Genomic DNA, 14,729 nt, shown 5'->3' on the forward strand with positions numbered 1-14,729 from the left:
TTACCGCGTTGTGCACCAGAGGAGCTTCTGTCCAGGTGGGCAGCTGTCATCTTAGCAGGAGCAGGGCAGAGGCAACCCAGGAGCAGAGACAACCCGAGCCACCCTGGCCGCCCCTGCCTGTCCTTGGTGCTGGGTGCTGGGTGCTGGGTGCTCACACCTTTCCCCAACACCGGCGCATCCTTCTGCATACAGAACCAGGGCTGAGGGCTGTGGGCGGGCGAGGAGGAAAGCAAGAGAAGACAAGTCTATCCATGACAACCTGAGGGTGGTAACAATCACATTTACTTGAAAAGTGCCTGAGAATGAACTACATGTTCTTGTGTGGATATGCAAATGTATGCAAATTTATGCAAACGTGCAGCCTTTTTTTTTTTTTTTTTTGCAGTACCAGGAATGGAACCCAGGGGCATTCTACCTCTGAGCTACCCCCCAGCCCTATTTTTTATTCTTTATTTTGAATCAGGGTCTCACTGAGTTGCAGAGGGCCTCACTAAGTAGCTGATGCTGTCTGCAAACCTCCATCTACCTGTCTTAGCCTCCCAAATGCTGGGTTTACAACCGTGCACCACCACACCCGGCTTAAACCCTTTTCTCTATCTGACCGTCCCCCTTGCTGGGGGCTGGAGCAAGTGGGCTCCACGGGGTGGATGGGTCCTGTTCAGTTCTCTCCTTTGGCTGAGAGGGCAGCTTGGTTTTCCTGGCCATCTTCCTGCCATAGCTGGGAGCGGGGAGGGCACCTTCGTCGACTCTGACTTGATGTAATTCGCTCTCCTTTAGGGAAGGCAGGCCAACTGATCCCAGTCCCTTCCTCTTCCCCAGTGCCCCCATCCCACCTTGACCCAGACCATGGCCAGTGACAAGCCAGCACTGCTCTGGACGTGGTCTTGTGGGAACCTCTGGCTTCTCTGCACCTCTGCCACTATCTGTAGGACACAGAGCCCCACCTGACTGGCTCTGCGGTCCCTCCTGAGCAGGTTGGAGCGGGATGCCTGAAGTTTAGGATGTGAAATACAGCAGCGGGGCTGATGGAGTGGTTATGACTCACCACCAGCTGGAAATGAGAACAAGAGCCTCCGGATGTTTCTGGAGCACAGACTTGAGTTTGGATCTTAAATGTTTATGGCTTCTAACTTTAGGCTCAGAAAAGTTGCTTAATGCCCGGCGTGGTGGCACATGCTTGTAAGCCCGGCATCTGGGAGGCTAAGACAGAAGGATCGTGGTTTGAAGACAGTCTCGGGTACTTAGTGAGGCCCTCTGCAACTCATTGAGATGCTGCTCTGTTTCAAAATAAAGAATAAAAAGTAGGGCTGGGGGTGTAGCTCAGAGGTAGAATGCCCCTGGGTTCTATCCCCAGTACTGTAAAAAAAAATTTTTTTAAATAAAATAAAAACTGTTGCTTTGGGAACATGCAGCAAGCACACCTAACTCAAAGCACTGGCCTGTAAGACACAGGGTGGTTGCGGGTCCCGGGGAAACCTGAGCTAAGTCTTGCAGAACAAGTAGACATCAGCCAGACAAAGGGGAGCAGTTGGCTGTTCCCCAGGATGATGGAGGAGCCCCAGGTAAAAACATGGACGCCCCAGAGAAGGTGGCCTGTGTGGGGTAAGTTGTCCACTACGTCTGACTGGCAAGTATGTTGGTCTTTTGTCACTCTGACCGAAATACCTGACAATCACAACTTAGAGAAGGAAACGATCATTCAGATATATCGTTCCAGATTTGGTCCGTGGTTTGCTTCGAGGCAGAAACATGGTGGCCGCAGGTCTGGCAGGGGAAAGTTCCTCAGAGCATCCAGGAAGCAGAGAGAGCAAGAAGGGGAGAGGGTAAGGGACCGTCATAGTCATCAAGGCCATACCCCCAGTAATCTACCCCCTCTAGCCATGTCCCACCCACTTACGGTGACCACCTAGTAAGTTCACTAAAATGGATAGTCCATCAGCTAAAGTGATTAGCTGAGTGAGGCGGCACCCTGCCGTAATCCTAGCACTTGGTAGTGGTAGCGGGGGCTGGAACAGAAAGATGGTGGGTTTGAGGCCAGACTCGGAAACTTACCCAGACCTCAACAACCTGTTTCAAGCTGAAAAATAAAAAGTGCTGAGGAAGAGCTCAGAGGGAGAGTGCCCTGGGTTCAATTCCTAGCAACAAACAAATAAAAGAAAGTCAAGGGCCATATTTTTTTTTCTCATAAGTGAAAGCTAGAGAGAAAAAAATGTCTAAAAAACAGAAGAGAGATGAGTTGATGAGGAGAACGAGGTGGGCTGGGGAGGGAGGTCCTGAGGAATGACATCAGCCAGCTTCTGCAATGTGCATGTACCAATACATCACAACAAACGCCATTTTTATGCGTAACTGTAGTGCGTCAATTAAAAAAAAAGTCCATCAACGTGTCCACCACTATCAATACAAGTCCTTTGGAGGTTGGCTCATTGAAGAACTGCTTCCTTAGGGTTGTGTGTGTGTGTGTGTGTGTGTGTGTGTGTGTCTGGGGATTGAACCCAGAGGCATTCTACCTCTGAACTACACCCCGGAATGATTTTATTTTTCATTCGGAAACAGGGTCTTGCTAAGTTGCTGAGAGCCTCGCTCTGAGGCTGGCTTTCAACCTGAGATCCGTCCTCCTGCCTCGGCCTCCTAAGTACTGAAATTACAGGTGTGTGCCGCCATGCCAGGCTTCAGAGTTCCCTATTAGTGACTGTCTCAGGGACGTTCTGTGAGCCCTTTGGTCAGGAGGCTGAGTAGAGACCCAAAGACAGAGATGGTCCAGCTCCAATATGCTCCTACCTTTGAGAAAACTTCCCCAAAAGACAAGGGGCAGTTTACGAGTTGCTTGCAGGGAAAACTCTTCTTGCTGTTATGTTTCCTCCCAGCTGTAACCCATTTTATAGCTTCCACAGCTGTCAACTCATGCGATCTGGACATCACACCTGTGAGCTAAGCAGGGCAAGGGTTATTACCTGCTCCTCCTCAGATAAGAAATCAGAAACCCAGGAAGTCGGTGAGAGATAAGACGCATGCGTGGACCACATCTCCCAACTCAACCCTGGGCTCTGTCCAACCACACAGGACTGATGGATATGTGTTTTCTCAGGGAATGCAAATGACTCTTGGAATCCCTGATTCATGGCTTCAGATTCTGGGGAATTGTCTCTCTGGTTTGTAGAAGTTGTTTATCACCCCAGTGGAGTGACGAAGGGGGTCTGGGTGGGGGGGGGTGATAAGGAAAAACACTTCAAATGACGCTGGGTCCATAGACAAAATTATCAGTACCAGTCTCAATATGGTGTACGAGGAGAGAGAAAGGAAGGGGTGGGTACCAGAGGAAGCACTGTGTGCCTATAAGTCATACATTACGATGTATGATTACGCCCATAAATTTTTTAAAGATGTGTAGCCCTTAACCTCCTTTAAATCTAGTCTGAGCCCAAGTGGGTCTGAGCGAGAAGTGGGAGCTGAAGTAGCAGCCTCTGGCCACTAGAGGGAGCCCGGGCACCAGCCACACTTGGCTACAGTGGATGGAGCCAGGAACGGTGCCCACCTCTCCAGGAGGAAAATTCAGGTCAGGTGCCTATCTGGCTACAGATTCCTTCATCATTCTATAAGCCCGGTCCCCAAAAGACCAAAGTATTTGAACTCTGAATCGGAGACATTTAATTCCAGAATCCAAGCAAAAGAGATTAAAATGGTCGTAAGAGACCCAGATACCAACCAGAATCAGAGAATAGTTTTCATCTAGCGCTTTCATTTAATATATTATCACAGGGATTCACAGCCTCTAGTACCAAATATCTTAATTCAGAATATCTTGGGTTGGGTCAAAGACTGTTGTAAAGCTCTCTCCAGGTAATTCTAATTCACCGCCATTAGAGAGAAAGGCACTGGGGTGGCCCCGACCAAATCCCAGGGCACAGGATATACAGAATATACACTCTGACCATCTGTTATGGCACTGCCTCAGCGGGAATCCTTTCTGCAGCTGTGAGCCCATAACTCAAATGATTTCTACCTTCTTCTCTTCTTGTTTGGATGCACAGCGGTTCTTTTTGCTAATAGCAACATTTGTAAGTCTCTCTCTCTCTCTCTCTCTCTCTCTCTCTCTCTCTTCTTTCTTAAGTATGGTACTGGGGATTGAAGCCAAGGGATTCTGCCTCTGAGCTATGCCACCCCTCAGCTCTTTTTTTCTTTTTAAGTTTTTGTTTGTTTATTTTGAAACAGGGTCTCGTAAGGTTCCAAGGCTGGTCTTGAACCTGTGATCCTCCTGTCTCCAGCCAACCACGTGCTAGAATTACAGGTGCATGCCACCATGCCCAGCAACCACATTTGTAACCTATTGGTTTGTTTATGTGTTGAATCTCTGCTTTTCTCATTTGCCTCCAAAATTCACTAAGGCAAGACCCACATGTGCTTCATTCACCGATGTACAACAAGAACACAGACCAGTATGGAATACAAGCTCCTCTTGTAGATCCCAGCCCTGCCCCCTGCCCTCCCTACTTCCATTCACAAGAATGTCACGGCCTCCCATCCCGGTGGCGCAGATTCAACTGTGAAAAGCTTTTCTTTTCGTAACATTCAGCCAAAACCTCTCCCCACTCCTTCTTCCCGTCAGTGTTTTCTAGTTTGGACGTGCATGTGTCCTATGCTTCTTTTATGACTCATCTGACTCCCCAGTGATTTAAAGACCGCTCCGTCCTTTCTGCTCTTCCTTAGAGCTCCCCCATGCAGCGTTGGCCCCTCCTTAGAGAGAAGGGTGGCCTTCAGGTTGTTATTAACTCCGTGGCCACCATTTAGCAAGAACGGAACGAGTCGGGAGCAGAGCCCTCTGGTCTAACTGCATCCCGTCCAGCTGGGAGTGGCGCTCAGCCATCCCTCGTCCTGCACCCTCTGTCTCTTAATGAAGCTTGCGTTTGCATCAGCTTTTGGCTGCAGCGCACACTGTTCAATCATTGTTAACTTGCAGCCAAGTGCAAGCTCTAAATCTTTTTTTTTTAACAAGAATTTCTGTCCAGCCAGGTCTTACGCAACTGATCTGTTTAGACATAGGCTTCACGCTTATCTCTGTTGTTTTCTTTAATTTCCGCAACTTTTGCTGGCCCAGGGACCTTTCTTCTTCCTCCTGTGCCTTTCCCATTCCCCGAGACATTCCATTTCCAGGGAATTCCTGTGTCAATCAATCAAGTCTCCAAAGGGAACAGCCCTGTTCCAGGGCTTACAGAAGATACGGGGTGCAGGTAGACGGATGGTCATGGATTTGGGATGCTTCCAGGCTACTAACAGAGATGCTCTACTTCCATACTTCTATCTCATAGTGCAGGCAAGAGTGAGCCAACTAGTTTATTTGTATTGGTTTATTTATTTATTTATTTATTTATTTATTTATTTTTGCAGTACTGGGGATGGAACCCAGGAACATTCTACCTTCAAGCTACACTCCCAGCCCTATTTTTTATTCTTGATTTTGAAACAGGTTCTCACTGAGTTGCAAAGGGCCTCACTAAGTAGCTGAGGCTGTCTGCGAACCCGGATCTTCCTGTCTCAGCCTCCCAAGTGCTAGGATTACAAGCGTGGGCCACCACACCCAGCTTTACTTATTTTTATTTTATTTTATTTGTGGGGGGGGGTAGGGGAATTGAACCCTGGGGAGTTCTGCCTCTGAGCTTTATTTATTTATTTATTTATTTATTTATTTATTTATTTATTTGTGGTAGTGGGGATGGAGCCCCAGGGGCATTCTACCTCTGAGCTACACTCCCAGATATCACTATCATCATTAATAGAGCTGTGAAGTTGCTAAGGGTCTCACTAAATTGCTGCGGCTGGCCTCGAACCTGCCATCTTCCTGTCTCAACCTCCCAAGTATTGGAATTACAGGTGCATGACTCCACCATGCCCCCTGAGGCAGCTAATTTATCTCTTCTCCTCTGAGTGATTGTGTTTTGGTGTATGGACTTCCAGAATTAGCATAGCCGCCCTAGCCCTAGAGGAGGGTGTGAGGACAAGCGCCCCCACTGATGCCTGGACGTGCACCCAGGCAGGGGCTGGCCAGGGGCTTCGGGACTGCTGTGATGTAGAAAGTGGTCTGGGCTGGGCGTGGCGGTGCACACTTGTAATCTCTGCGCTTGGGAGGCGGAGACAGGAGGATCGTGCAGGTTCAAAGCCAGCTGCGCGGGCTTAAGAGACCCTGTTTCCAAATAAAAATATAAAAATAGATCTGGGAGTATAACCTGGAGGTAGGAGGGTTTCCAGGAACCCCAGTACCCCCAAAAAAAGAAAGAAAGAAAGAAAGAAAGAAAGAAAGAGGTCTGGGCAGCGTAGGTGACTGTGGGCTTTGGGGGTTTCCTGTGTGTCCTGGGATTCTAATATGTTTAGGAAAGAACTGGGAATCCGGAAAACCAAGGAAGAACGGAAGAAAAGAGAAGGAGAGGAAGGAAGGAAGGAAGGAAGGAAGGAAAGAAGGAAGGAAGGAAGGACCTGAGCACAAGATAGGTTCAGGGAGATGCTGAGTTTTAGAATCTCCATCTACCAGGACCTCACACAACATCTTGAACTTCACGAGCCATGGGGTCTGTAAATGAAACGAATTCTATACACCCCTAAGTGCTGTAGAGGGTTAAGCTACCAAGTACCCAGAACTGAAGAAATGCCACAAGGGGGCAGCAGAGGCCAGAGGTGCTAGAAGAGACCAGAGGCTGCCACAGGGGAAGAGCTGGCTGGGGGCTGGAACTAAAAAGGAGAAAAAAGGCAAAAAAAAAAAAAAAAAAAAAAAAAAAAAAAAAAAAAACCATAAGGGGCTGTAAGGAATGTGGAGAAGAACCCAGAGACTGGTGGAAGGGGCTGGGGGCAGGTGAAAGGAGGGCTGAGGGTAGAAATTGTCCAAGTACTATGGCAACTTGGGTAGAATTATTATCCTATCGTGTACCGGGAGGAAGAAGGTTAGAGGGTGCGAGGACAAGCTGTGCATTTATGTTTTGTGTCCCACTGGACCTCGAGCTGATGTCTACTCGCAATGAACTAATACACTGGAAAATCGACATGGAGCCAGAAATGGCCGAGCTTTGGTTCCCGGGGAGTCTGGCTCTCCTTGAGGTGGTGAAAGCTGAGGAGACAGTTGGACTCTGAATTTGAGTCTGAGCCAACCTATGACAACGATCACAGTGTCTTCTAGAACTGGGGGGCATCTCCTCCGACTGACTTCTTCTCAAGTACAATTGAGACAGGACAGCCCTTCCCAGCTCTCAGAGGAAAGACCCTTCTTCAGCAAAGGCTCAGCTCCATCAGCTGTAAACTGACACAGAAAACTGGTTCACAGAGCAGAAACAGTGTCCCGACGGTCCTTCAGTCTCCTCTACCCCAAATGACCGGATGACCCTGGAGAGAGAGAGAGAGAGAGAGAGAGAGAGAGAGAGAGAGAGAGAGAGAGAGAGCGCGCGCAAGAGAGAGAGAGAGAGATATGCCCCAGCGGATGAGAGGGAAGAAAGTCATCTTCTGTGGCGAGATTTGCTGGTTTGTGTCTCCTCCCTGCTAGACGGTGACCCTTCCAGGTTATGTAGCCTTGTTTTTTTATATGAAATTAATTAAGTAATTTATTAATTAAGGTAGTCATTAAATGTTTACTCAGATCCCACGGGCGCCAGCCACCAAAGAGCGAGGGTCCCGCTCTCTCGTGGAGTTGATTTTCTAGTGGGGGAGGGGCAAGCAACAAACCAGCTAAGCCAATAAATCAATAATAAGCAAGACAATTTTAGCACGGATCCACGCTGCAGTGCAAGGAGCTGGAGTAGCTGGACGGAGGGTGGGAGGATGCTCCGGCGACCGGGGCCACCAGGTGTCAGGGGAGCTGAGCCCTTGAGGAGTCTAATTTGCACTGAGACATCTGTGGTCACAAGAAGAGCACAGGAAGCCGGGCGTGGTGGCGCATGCCTGTGATCCCAGTACTTGGGAGGCTGAGACAGGGTGAGCACAGGTTCAAAACCAGCCTTAGCAACTAAGGGAGTCCTCTAGTACCTTAGGTAGGACCTCAGTAAGTTAGGGGGACCCTGTTTATGAATAAAAAATAAGGGCTGGGGGTGTAGTTCAAAGGTAGAAATGCTCTTAGAAGAGAGAAGTGAACCCGTTCAGAGAAGGGAAAAGTCTTCCCTGAGCATAAATCTTAGTGATCCATGGGGAAGCAAGGGCAGAGCTCGACTATGGGTGTCCTGTGAGGTCGCGCGAAGCCCTTGGGGTTAACTGTAAGGGTAGGCTAGATTTGGGGTATAAAACATTTTCTCAAAGAGAGACCTCATGACTTCCACCGGATTTTCTAAGAGGTGTGTAGAACCCCCTCTCCTCTACTCCCAAGCGTTAATGATACTTGACTTAGGGAGAGAAGTCATGACCCGTGGTGTCAGAAGGTCTAGAAAGATGGAAAGTGTGGGTTGGAGCTACAGGGGACGCTCTCTTCCAGGACATGGACAACTACCCAGGAACTAAGTACACTGCCCTGGAGGGAGCAAGGCTGGTACTTGAGCCCTCACCTCAAAGCCTCCAGGAGCAGGGTCTCCGAGCACCCCAGATGCCAGAGCGGAGGTGTGGGGTGCCCAGGTGAGGAGACACACTGGTGACTTAGAGGGGACTCAGCCTTCTCCCTTACAGAAACTTTCTGTCTCGAAGACTTTCTGAATCTAAGAGTAACACAGAGATGTCTGACGGGGCCTTCTGAAGTGGAATCCCCCAGGTCCCCTAAACCAATTTTCCAGAGGCCGCCTCCTGGAGTTTCTCTCTTTCCTTCGTCAACTAGTTCTAGGAAAAGATGAAAGCTACCACTCATTTCTGCTGAGCTGATTTCTCAGCGCTCCCTACCCCTGTGTGCCCCAAAGCCCCCACCACCACCCCCGCCCAAATCACCTACATATCGAGAGATGATTTAGAAGGACTTGGACTTGTTAATTAACCTAAACAGCCACATTCATCTTCAAGGTGCATTATTGTTAATTAAAACCGCGATTCTCCTTGTGCCCAGACGGTAGGCCGCTCTTGTCGGGATAATTAGATCGCATCCAATGGTTTCTATGCAAATCCCTGGCTGCCAGAGCTGGCGTTGAGTCTCGGCTTTGAAATCCCAGTGCCATCCTCTACCAGCTTCCCCTGGGACTGGCTCCAGGAGGGAGGGACAGTGGGCCCGGAGGATGGGGATGAAGTGGCGGGGGATAGAAGGGCGTGAGGACCACAAATGGAGGGGCCGTTGCCCGGAATCTGTGAATTATGAGCATCAGTGTGCTGGTCAAACTTCCCTAGAGAAATAAGACTCTCTCCTTAATGCAAATGGAGCCTCCCTGGGGTTTCGTGTGCTCCCAAGAGGTTGTCTTTCTGACTCTCATCTTTCTGAGAGGATTTTCTTTTTCCCCTTAGCCAAAAGGCCCAATAACTCATACACAGCTAAAGTCCCTGCCAACCCTCAGATTAAATTCTTAAGGGTTCTAAGGAAACAGGATTTGTATTCCTGAAGAGTGGTGGAGCAGGCGGCGGGAGAGTGCTTGGTGGCCTGTGGAGAATTAAGCGGAAGGGGCGGCGGGTCCCCAGGAAGACTGTCAAGAAAGGACTGAGGTCAGGGTTAGATGTATGGGAGAACGGGCCAGCTGTCTCACAGATAATGGAGGGAAGAGGACAGCCCCAAAGCGCCAGGGCAAGGCCGGAGGGTGGGGACCGGAGGAGATACTGAAGGCTGAGGATGCTCGTCCCCGGGCCCTTTGACCTCTTATCAGCTGCGCCTTCTGTCTCTGCCTTTTCTTTGTGAGGGATGCTGATAGCTGCCAAGCTGTTACCTAGGAGTCTGGCTTCTCTCTACCTGACCCAGTGAAAAGGGACTTCCCTCTGGAGGTAAAGATGGTGGATGAGACCACCCTAGTAGTCATAAACTAAACACCCTGCATCAAATTGACACTGGAAGACCCAGGGACTCAAAACCAGACTCCCAAGACAGGCGTGTAATCCCTGCACTTTGGAGGCTGAGCCAGAAGGATCGCAGTTCGTGGACAGCCGCAGCTACTTAGCGAGGGCCTTTCCAACTAAGTTAGATCCTTTGGAACTCAGCATTTGGGAGGCTGAGACAGGAGGATTGTGGTTTGTGGCCAGCCACAGCTACTTAATGAGGTCCTTTCCAACTCAGTGAGACCCTGTTTCAAAATAAGGAATAAAAAATAGGGCTGGGGGTGTCGCTCAGAGGTAAAATGACCCTGAGTTCCATCCCCAGTATGGCAAAAAATAAAATAAAAAAAATACAGACTCCCCTACAACTAGGTCAGCATCTAAATCCAGCAGCTGGCGAGGGAGGAGGGCAGCACAGCATCTGGCAGGACTGGGAGTGGTGGTCCGGGAAGGGGAGAGGACAGGGACTGGGGAAGGAGGCCGGAAGGGGAATAGGAAAAAACACAAAAACAACACTAACACACGTTCGCCAGCCCTGGTGGGAGTCCTGAGCACGCCTGAGAACGTTTTCCTTTTTCTGCATTTTTCTCTCTCTCCTCTCTGTTTCAGAATGTCCCCCGCGTCTCAGTCGGTCCCTACATCCCGCCTCTCGGTGTAGGATGCACCAATCAGGAGCGAACCCTGGTGGTTGCTAAGAGACAGGAGGTGGGAGATTTAGAGGCTTTGTGGAGGCACCTGCCCAGGAAACTATCCTGAGCCCTTTGCAGGCTCCTACCTGAGACGTTCTTGAGGTACTCCTGCTCGCTCCTGTTTATCCCAAGCCCAGAGAGTCAAGCAGAAACATTTTAGGGAAGAAGCTTGGGTAAGAACCTCTTGGGGGGAAAAATAAAGACTGTAACTGGATTCAGACAGATGCAAGGTGCTTCCCAGCACTTAGTCAAGTTGATGGGAGAAGAAATTCTTTGTGCCTTTTTTGGGTTGAGGGTGCGTTGGTTAGAAGTAGAGGTTGTGCCCCTGTGAGAATAGACTTCCCTTCCAATCATCGCCTATTACACTTGGCTGGGTATGGGTTAAAAAAAAATCCCTGTGGTGGCGCACGCTTGTAATCCCCGCGCTTGGGAGGCAGAGACAGGAGGATCGCGCAGGTTCAAAGCCAGCTGCGTGCGCTGGCTTAGGAGACCCTGTTTCTAAATAAAAATATAAAATAGGCCTGGGAGTGTAGCCCGGATGTAGAAGGGCTTCCAGGAACCCCAGTACCACCAAAAAAAAAAAAAAAAAACCAATCCCTCACCGAGCATGGTGGTGCATGCCTGTCAGCCTTGGGGGAGGTGAGATAGGAGAGTCGAAGATTGCAAACAGAAGATGGGTCTGATTGGGGCCTCCCCACTGAAATTTCTCACTCCAGTCGGGCATGGTGGCACGTGCTTGGAATCCCAATACTTGGGAAGATGTAACAGGAGGATCGCAGGTTCAAGCCAGCCTCAACAACTTAAGAGAGCGCCTCAGCAATTTGGAGAGATCTTCATAATAAAATTTCAAATAAAAAATAAAAGGGCTGAGAGTGTAGCTCAGAGGTAGAATGTCCCTGGGTCCTGACTTCCATCCCTAGTACCCAAACAAAACGAAACAAAATTCTACGCTCTACAGAATATCTCTATCTTTTCTTCTCCTCTATCTATTCTACCCAGAAAAGAGTGGGCATAAAAACCAGGGTAAAGAAGCTGGGCGTGGTGTCGCACGCTTGTCATCCCAGCATTCGGGGGCTGAGACAGGAGGATCGCTGTTCACAGACAGCCTCAGCTACTTAGTGAGGCCCTCTGCCACTCAGTGAGACTCTGTTTCCAATGAAAAATAAAAATAGGGCTGGGGGTGGAGCTCGGACGTAGAATGCCCCTGAGTTCAATCTCCAGTACTGGAAAAAAAAAGGGGGGGGTAAAGAAAGCTCTTTGGGGTCAGATGTGGGTCATGAACCTGCTTCTATACCCCAGGAACAGGATGTCCCTTGAGAATTTGTGGGGAAGGGGTCTGGGAAAGGCTGGTGCATATATGCTGGGTTGCAGGGAACGGATGCTGACCAGATGCACACACAAAGACATGTTAACACATACATGCATCTACCGTGCACACAAATTCTGACGGATCGAGAGGCAGATTTGCACGCAGGCACACACCCACTGGATCATGCAGAGAAATAAGCCTGTGAGACGTGACTCTTAGAAATGGCTTATTATATTCCCTTGGTTTATACCCTGGGCCAGGAAATGGCCCGCTATGCCCCGATCCCTACAGGAAGCCGGAGGGGAAGTTTGGCAGGTCTTATCACTCGCCTCTGTTTCTCTGGTTTCTCTTCCCATCCCGCCGGCTCTCTGCGGTAGCTTCTCTTCTATACTTACCTGATCGGCCACATCTTCTCTTCCTCCTAGAGAAGCCAGGAGTCTCACTTCCAGAGAACATCTGTGTCCCCTGAGGATGTTTACGTATGATTCCTTTTCTCCCCCCCGCCAGCTAGAGAAACAGACGCTGGCAGGAAAACCTGCCACAAAATGCTTCTCTCTCTCTGCATCCTCCTTTCTCTCCTCTTCCTCCCCAGACAAGAGCAGAAACCACCGGCTTCATACAAGCAGGGCGAACTTTAATGCAGGCTGGCAGGTTCTGGAGAGCTAGGATTTGCCCTCTGGGGCGGTCAGATGGGGAGCCGGCCTCGCGGGGAGCGGCAGCAAGGGCGAGGAGGCCTGAGCGGCCCGGTGGTAGAACCCGGCCAGGAGCAGGGGCGCGACCACGCAGTGCAGCGTGGCGAGGACTTCGGCCAGTTGCAGGGTCAGGTCCAGCACCTGCTGAGCCAGGCACGTCTGCAGCGGTAAGACCTTCATCCTCACTAGGGCGTCGAACCCCAGAACCAAGCCCTGAGGCCACCAGAAAATGAACCAGACCCACAGGATGCTGACCCAGGGGCCTGGACCCCGGCCCAGAGCCTTCTTCAGCCCCTTGGCCCCCAGCAAACCCAGCGGCATGAAGACAAAGATGGCGAAACACACTGCGGCGTGGGTGGAATACAAAGCCCCCAGGCCCCGGCTGGATGCCAAGGTGCAGAGACCCTGAGATGTATCACTGGCGAAGGTGACCGGCAGCGCTAACAGGGTAGCTGCTCCCCAAACTCCCACCGTGAGCCCCAGGTGGAGGCCCGGGATCTGGCTTTCGCCCAGCTTGGGGCCCAGGCAGGCGTGGCACGCTATCAGCAAAGCCTGCACAAAGGCTGAGCTGTACCAGACCCAGTAGCCCAGGCAGCAGAGCGGCGCTCTGGGGACCCTGTTGATCCCTGGTGCCTGGATGGGCATCCCGATGCTGAAGAGGGCGCTGGCCACGGCCAGCTGCGCCAGGATGGGCCAGCCGGGGCAGAGCCGCCAGTGGAAGAGGGATCGAAGGAGGATGAAGAGCACTGTGCCGCTACCCAGGATGCCGAGGATGCTGGCGAGGATGAAGAAGGGCAGCCAGGAGGCGTCCAGTAGCCCGCAGGAGTGGCAGGGCGCTGCCAAATCCAGGTTGCCGTAGTCCTCCAGAGACTCGTAGGAGATGTTCTCAAAGAAGTCAGCCCAGTTGAAGTCTTCAAGGCCTGACTGGCTTTTGCTCCTGTTCAGTGAGGAGGAGGGTTCCACCTGGGGATACACAGCCAGAGGGGGCTATCAGAGCCCCGGTACCGAGGAGGCCAGAGTGGGGAGGACCAGGCAGGGTCGGAGCTAGGGGGAAAGTCATGGACAAGCCAGGGAAGGGTGAGACTGGAGTCAATCAGGAATCTGCACAGGACCAGCTGCAGGAAGACAGAGAGGGAGGGATGGGGACAGGGAACCAGGGTAAAGAACAAAGAAAGGGGATAGATTTTTTTTTTTTTCGGGTTTGGGGATGAAACCCAGGGGCATTTGACCTCCCAGCTACACTTTCTGCCCTATTTTTTTATTCTTTATGTTGAAACAAGGTCTCACTTGAGTTGCAGAGGGCCTCACTACGTAGCTGAGGCTGTCTATGAACCGGGATCCTCCTGTCTCAGCCTCCAGAATGCTGAGATGACAAGCATGTGCCACCACACCTGGCGCGCGCGCGCGCGCGTGTGTGTGTGTGTGTGTGTGTGTGTGTGTGTGTGTGTGTGTGTGGTGCTGGGGATGGAACCCAGGGGCATTCTACCTCTGAGCTACACCCCCAGACCTATTTATTTATTTTTTGTTTACTTATTCATTCTGTGGTACTGGGGGTGGAATTCAAGGACATTCTACCTCTAAGCTACACCACCAGCCCTATTTTTTATTCTTTATTTTGAAACAGGGTCTCACTGAGTTGCAAAGGACCTCAAAAGTAGCTGAGGCTGTTTTCGAACCTCGATCCTCCTGTCTCAGCCTCCCAAATGCTGGAACTACAAGTGTGGGCCACCACGCCTGGCTGAGTAGATTTTTAAAGTGAGAACAGAATGGAGAAGGAGTAGGAGCTGAGGAGGAAGGTCCACAGAGCAGGAGGAGAGGAGCAGCAGAGGCCCAAGGGTGGCGGGCCACACTCACCGGCTGTAGGCAGTTCCCCATGGTGCTGGCTGCGAGCTGGCCTGGGTGGGCAGAGCCAGGGGCTGGGGCGCTCTGTCAGCAGCTGTCGCCTCAAGATAAGTACCAAGGACTAATGAAGGCCCCTGGTTTGGGCAGGGCCAGTGGGCAGCGCTCAGGAAGCCTCACCCCACGCCCAGAGCCTGCTTCAGTGCCAGGTCGTGTGTGGTGCTGGCCCCGGGGCTTCCTGTTGGAGGTCTGAATTGTCTTAGGCAAAGAAAAAAAAAAATATATATATATATATATACA

At 50.8% G+C, this 14,729-nt stretch overlaps 1 protein-coding gene across 1 annotated transcript; it reads right to left on the reverse strand.

Annotated features, from left to right (window-relative positions):
* Positions 1-12,560: 12,560 nt before the first annotated feature.
* Positions 12,561-14,465, reverse strand: ACKR1 (atypical chemokine receptor 1 (Duffy blood group); the record flags this gene model as incomplete). The annotated part of the gene is made up of 2 exons (XM_080691547.1): positions 12,561-13,553; positions 14,445-14,465. 2 exons carry the CDS (start codon positions 14,463-14,465, stop codon positions 12,561-12,563), a joined length of 1,014 nt encoding a protein of 337 aa, XP_080547673.1.
* Positions 14,466-14,729: the final 264 nt, after the last annotated feature.

Source organism: Muscardinus avellanarius (genome assembly GCF_963383645.1).
Source record: "Muscardinus avellanarius genome assembly, chromosome: 3".
Lineage (NCBI taxonomy): Eukaryota > Metazoa > Chordata > Mammalia > Rodentia > Gliridae > Muscardinus > Muscardinus avellanarius.